The sequence below is a fragment of the Protopterus annectens genome, chromosome 2.part1, assembly GCF_019279795.1.
Source record: "Protopterus annectens isolate FY-2018-M chromosome 2.part1, PAN1.0, whole genome shotgun sequence".
NCBI lineage: Eukaryota > Metazoa > Chordata > Ceratodontiformes > Protopteridae > Protopterus > Protopterus annectens.
Genome location: NC_056729.1, coordinates 723,334,332 through 723,341,217, shown reverse-complemented (window position 1 = coordinate 723,341,217; position 6,886 = coordinate 723,334,332). Strand labels below are relative to the sequence as shown.

Below are 6,886 nucleotides of genomic sequence, written 5' to 3'. Positions count from 1 at the left end.
AATTTTAAGCTAAAAGTAACAGATTATGACAGGGAACCTAACACAATCACTCAAAAAACTTAACTATAGAAAAAAACTCTTTCTTTAACTAGTAATTTCACTTAGCTGAAGAGCTCAGAATCCAAGGACCTGGTTACCAGCGCGGCAAACTAGATCTGAGGTCATGTAGGGAGAGCAGGGCATTATGGGTGAGGGGAGGAGCTAGGAGCTCGGATCCATAGCTGGTAAAACCATGCCGGTTCGGATCAGATATCGGATCCATAACCCACAGGTTGCAGACAAATGAATCTCCTACTTCAGATCTATACATTTCTTGGCATTAAGCTGGAGCCCATGGCTCTGGCACCAGGCATCTGTTTCTGTAAGGCCCTTTTGTTGAATCCCCACATTATGTGGATATTCTATAATAGCTCCCAGTTTGCAGACATCTGCGAACTTTGTTAGCCAGAGTCCATTAGTGTTGGACTGTACATCAGAGAAGTAGATGCCAAACAAGAGTGGTCCCACGTCTGAACCCTGAGGTACTCCACTTGTTACTTGTCTGGAGCTGGATTTGGAGTCGGCTACTTTTACAGTCTGGGTTCTGTCAGTAAGCCAGTTGGCAACCCATCGAGGGACGTAGGGATTTATGCCCAGCTTAGTAAGTTTATCTATGATTCCAGAGTAGGGGATGGTTTCGAAGGCCTTGGTGAGGTCCAGATAGGCTGTGTGGACCGCCTTACCCTTGTCCACAGCTCTGGAGACTAATTCAAAGAAGTCAATCATGTTCAGGAGACAAGATCGGCAATTCACAAACCCAAACTGGTTGGGGTCCAGTGTTTGAAGGTTACCAATGTCTTTGTTTACTGCCAATGTTTTTGTTTATAAGTTCCATGATAATGCGTTTTATGCCCTTGCAGATCAGGCTCGTCAGACTGATGGGACGGAAGTTTCCGGGATCCAAGGTGGATCCCCCTTTGTGGAGTGGGATAACTGTAGCTGCACACCACTCAGGACACGAAGCCTGATACTTAATATCTTGATACTTAAGACCTGCTTTTATGTTCTCCGTTTCAACATGTAAACTGCTGCTTAATAAAAATGTATATCATTTGCTACTGACACAAAGGCAAAACCACAAGGAACTAATTAGGTAAGACTGTTTCTTTTTTTGAGCCAAGCATGTCATCAGACTTTAACTGTAGTGGCAAAAGCTACTACTGAATTAGTTGAACTTCCAGCTGAGGACAATTTAAAGTTGGCTTACCTGCATTATTCTTAAAGCCTTGCGTTTGCAGTTGTAAAGTATTTATCAATTGTTCTAAAACTGTCAGTAATTGACACAAAGTCATGTAACTAGCTGTTCTCACCAGTTTGTTGTGTTAACATCATTTCCAACTCTAGTGATAGGTTTACCCTCTGACAGTAGGAGCAGTAAGTGCTACTCTTTTCATATAAATAATGGCTACATTATACTGTCTGTCGGAAGAAGCTCAATGCATCTTTTCCAATCTTAGCAGAAGCTGTTGCTTGAAAATCAGGATTTCAAGTGATTAGTCTAGAAACAACTTGAATGGAAGGACATTAGAGTGGCACCATGTAAATAAGTCACAAGCTCTGTATACAGAAAAAGAAGGCATCACATTCTCTGCAAATCTGGCCATACAGCAGTCTAGGAAAATGGCATTTTCTTTGGGACTGTCCAAATGCAATGACTATTTCTTACTGGTTAAACTCCCCTATCTGGAGGCTAAAACAGTTTTATTTAAAATTATTTTTGGAAACTAAAGTCAGAGATTCTTCTTTTTTTTTTGTCTCTTCAAAAATACTGGAAGTATAGATTAACACTGATCATCTACCCCTTCAGACGATAACATCCTGAGGGCTAACAGACTGACATTGGTTGTACATTAAGCCTGTCAAACAAGGTAAAATACTAAAATACTCAGAGGCAAAAGTATACAATCATTTTCTTTACAAAATGAAAGCTGTCACCTGTCTCACTCACCAGTGTTGATTCAATAACTAATGTCCATTTCACTACATATTAAGGAGAGACCTACTCAATTACCTCAGTACAGAATGGACTGATGTCAGTGACCAACATGCTAGGTTCAGTTCCTGGAAATCCAGCAATGATTGCTACTCCTTGAAAAAGCGCTTCTTCTACTTGCTTGCCTCTGTCATCCTGTCTCTGTTCAAGACTCTAAACTTTGCTGTGCAGTATCTCTTGAAGGACCAATGTCAGTCATTTCTTTCCTCCCTTCTCCACTGGGTAAATACCCACAGCTTCAGAGTACTGAGAACCTTTTGGGGGTTTAGTGTTAACTGGTACAGAGGACTTCATCCTGCTTTATTTTATTAGGATCTAACTACTTATGTTTAGTCAGCCCTGCTCTTTAAAATCCATTTTTATGCAGGCTCAGATGTAAGCTGGTTACACTCCTTTAGTCCCACAAATTTTCTGCAAAATAAAAGCTTATGATACTTTTCATCCTGTAGGTATAGCAGCATCATAAAAACAGCATATATCTGAATGTCAAAATGTGAGGAGCTACTTTCAAAAAAGATTTCTGAAAAGCTTGTAGATTACTCCATAGAACACACTGCCTACCACAAGAGGAGTTGTTAATAAACATATGTGTTAGAAGTCAACACACAAAAATTAAAAGCCATCAGTTCAGTGAAAAGACTTGAATGCAACTATTGATAAATGGGGAAAACAACTAGTACCTAAATGCAAAAGAAAGAAGTCAGAAAGAAAGATAATGTAATCCCAGTTCTAAAGATGACCAATGTGTTTTTGAAGAAGACCAAACAAATGAGCACCTGCCCATGATGGTCAGACAGGGGCACTCATGCTGCTGCTACTCCAGATAAAAAGGGCAGCAGTGGCTCACAAAGGGGCTATAATGCTACTGAATAAAGAAAATAATATTCATGCTTTAAGTGATCACATGTAAAGACTTATTGCCCAAATGACTTGCTCTGAATAGTAGACATTTTTTTGTTAATTCACATTCACTGGATTACATCTGATGAATCACATACTACAATGGTATGCAAAAGCCATATGTGCTCTAAAAGAAAAAAAAAATGACTAGGACAGTAACAAGTACTGTATCCAAACAAAAACAGAAAACTGCAAAAAATATTTTTATTAAAAATAATTTTCTAAATTGCACATATCTGAAACAAGAATTTAAACATTATGAATGTCATCATCTTTCATTATGATTTTAAAATGTGACAGTAGATTGTATAATCACCAGTATATTTCTTTAATGTTTGCATTCCTGACTGAAGCAGTGGTATCTTCTGGAAAAACACCCTAATGTTTGCATTCCTGACCGAGGCAGTGGTATGTTCTGGAAAAAAACCCTAATGTTTAATAAACAAAGATGCCGATATGCAAACTCATATACATTTTATTTAAACACAATATATTATCTATACGTCATTTTATCAATGATGCATTTAAACTTACATATTTCAGAAACAGAAAATACAACAAAAAAAAAATGTTTTTGCAGGGGGGTAAACCCCCCTCCCCCCGAAACTGCCATGTAGAGTCTTTACCCCATCATATTCTGCCTTACTTAAATATGTGTCCATGGATACACAACCATGGAAAAAGTTAAATATGGACAAAGATTCACTGTGAGTGATACTTGCACTTTTCTCTGGTTGTGCATCTATGGAGGGGGTGTGGGGATGGTGCAGGGGTACGCCTTGCAAAAATATTTTTTGGTGTACTTTCTCTATTTTTTGGTGTACTTTCTCTATCTGAAACAAGTTAGACTAAATGAACTATTGATAAAAAAATGTTGATAAAATGACTTTTGAATACATATATGTATGGAAATATACACACACACACACATATATATATATATATATATATATATATATATATATATCTGGATCTACTTCACATGACCAAAACCCACGCTACTGAAACTTATTTGACTGAGTCCACAATCCTGAAATCTCAAAATACTGAAAACTGACAATACTGACTTTCAAAATACCGAATTTTAAGCCACAGATGTGACATATGTTCCCCTTTGCCTTTGAAATGCTTATGAGAATAAAATATTAAGGAAGTCCGTAAATAACAATGAAATTTCTTTGCAAATTAAAGTAAAACTTTTCAAAATTCAATCTCCTGCACTTCTCCAAATACCACATTCATACTAAAACTTACTTTACATTTTAAAAATTTTGTAATGGCTCGTATGAATTCCAGACATGAGTAGCTGCTTTTGTTCTACAGGACGGTTTAAAACGGAGCATGATGAACAAGTAACTTCCGTTTCTTAGGAGAAGGTGGAAATCCCTTTGACATTCTAACACAAAGTTAGTCAATTCTGTTTTGCTCCCTCACTATAGTAGATACTAAAACAGACAAATCTGTTGACCTAGTGCCCAACAAACTTTTCAATCTTCTATGCCATACCTCTACAGAATTCTGCTTCCTCAACAAAAAGCATTTAACTCCAATATATTGCAAAAAGATACTGGAAACAATGGAGGAAATATGGCATAAGAAGTGGTTCTAATATTTAATTTTCTAGCCTTTCCAAGCAAATACCAATTGGAAAAGTATTTTAGTAAATCCTTTCCCTTTACTGGAAATGTGTCTTTCAAACATTGAAATGCACTACTAACTACTATTCATTTAAAACGCAAGTTCAGCAAGAGATTTAACAGACAGCTGGAGACTAACAGAATACAATGTACTTAAATCCTAAAGATTGCACTTTCCTCCAGTTTCTCCAAAACGAAAAAAAAAAAACCTTTGAAATCATGCCACTTACATTAATTCTGACACTTTTAATGGCTGCTACCACAAAGTAGCATAAAACATATTTCACGTTAGAAGCAAAGCTATTCTCTAACAACAAATGAAATGCGCCTTGCCACATTAAGTTGCAAGCTTTGAGAGACATTTTTTTTTACATCAAACAAAACAGTAAAGGGTACTGACTTGCAATATCCACCATACTTTACTAAGCCATGGATATTGCAAAGTTGCTAGCATACAATGCTTTTTAAGTGCCATCCATTAGCCAAATACCTGCTCTAATCAAATCATACAAGTTGTTAACTGTGCTGAATACCACAACTGTAGTGTCAATCAATGGATAAATAAAGCATTTTTCTATAAATCTTCCAGACTTTAATGGATATTTTGTAAAATCAACAGCTATGGTTAGATTTCCACCATTTCATCATGTATAGCTTGTCTTCTTACTCGACCTATTTGCTGTAAGAGATCCCTTTGCTGGGTAAACAATGGATGGAGTCAAGGGAGGTAGAAGCTAAAGCATTATCTACCAAAAGGCACAGCATATCTCTACTTATGCACTGTTTTACCTTCATACTTTTCTGTGGCAGTACGGTCTCTGCTATGGTTATGACCCACAGATGTAACAAACTGTTCAGCATCAGGAACTATAGTAATAACAGCTCTACCTTTGCAATTACTTGAGTGCTTACACTTACAAGCTCAACATTTTTTCAAGTGAACTGTCCTTTCTAAGTGATAAATATATCCATCAATGATAATTACAAACCCTCCCTTCTGTGAATGCATAGTGCTATACACACTACCAGTAATGACAGCGACATCGTACAACACATCTGCCATTTTTTTTTTTGGTACATATGCATGAATTTGAAGAGACATGCCTCTATATATACATAGTTACTATTACGTTTTAGTATTGCATTCAGTTATAAAAGCATCAGTATTTTAAGTTGTAAGTATTTTGATAGCTGGTAAAATAAGTTTCAGTACTGTGAGTTTATATATTGTGTTTACATAAACTTACACATATAAATATGTTTCCAATTTTCTTCACAGTAGTGCAGAAAACTAAGATTCTGTACTGAAACATCTCAGTATAATAGAAAACAAACTACAATTTTTAGATATGTCCTAACGGTGAGGACAAATTGAAAGCAATGTTGATGTATTAAATGAGGACCTGGGCAGCCCTGCAGACTATCAGACATTCAGAAACAAAGGCACCATTTTGTGTAATTAACAAGTCAGTAGCCTTATATGAGCAAACAGACAAATAAGCTTCCACTCATTTACAATTTTGCATAAATGCCTTTCCATGAATATTATTTCCCTATATTTACTACTAACTGAAAGTTATTGTGTAATATAGCATTTTTTTTTAAACTATACACATGGTCCTCATTATGGAGCTGTATGGAGGTTACAACAAAAGCTGAAAATTCATCACATCTTCAAAATGAAAACAGGAACAATTTAATAACCTGAATGGGCTGTGATAAAATATATCAGTATATAGCAACATTAAAACTAGAAAAAATGTTCCAACATAAAAAATTACAAATAGAAATAATTGAAAAAGGACTGCTACATCAACACTATAAACATTTACAGATGCTTTAAGAAAATAAAGCACTGCACTTAAATTTATAGTTTTGTATAATACACATTAATAAAATCATGTGTGGTATTTAACTGTAGAAAGGTTCTGAAGAGTCAGTGTGAAGGACTTCATTGTGTTATGGTTTTTGTAACAGATGTTCAACAGCAGTCGATAACCCTGGATACAATCATAAGAAAACAGCAGCCACCGAGTCAGCAATACCTAAGAAAGGAAATTGGCATTAATAAATACACATACTTTGACTACTAAACTTCTAAAGTTAAAATAAGTTAAAACTAGAACATCAAGTACAAGTACAAATTATTGTAAACAGAAAAATGTGTATAATGCTTTTAACAAAACCAATTATTTTGCAAATAAAATGGTACCATGTGCTGCCTTTTTCACACAGATATTAGGAACACACCTCTCAGCATCAGAGGAAGACATCTGAACAAAGTCCTAAATAAATGTGGGACAAAGGCTCAAAAATA

At 35.8% G+C, this 6,886-nt stretch overlaps 1 protein-coding gene across 3 annotated transcripts in view; it reads right to left on the bottom strand.

Annotated features, from left to right (window-relative positions):
• Nucleotides 1-3,122: 3,122 nt before the first annotated feature.
• CTSO (cathepsin O) overlaps nucleotides 3,123-6,886 on the bottom strand; it is a 466,290-nt gene continuing 462,526 nt past the window's right edge. For all 3 annotated transcript variants that reach the window (XM_044062445.1, XM_044062444.1, XM_044062446.1), the window contains one exon: nucleotides 3,123-6,614. In XM_044062445.1, the coding sequence (XP_043918380.1) occupies nucleotides 6,580-6,614 (35 nt within the window). In that variant the 3' untranslated portion in view covers nucleotides 3,123-6,579. The remainder of the gene's footprint in view (nucleotides 6,615-6,886) is intronic.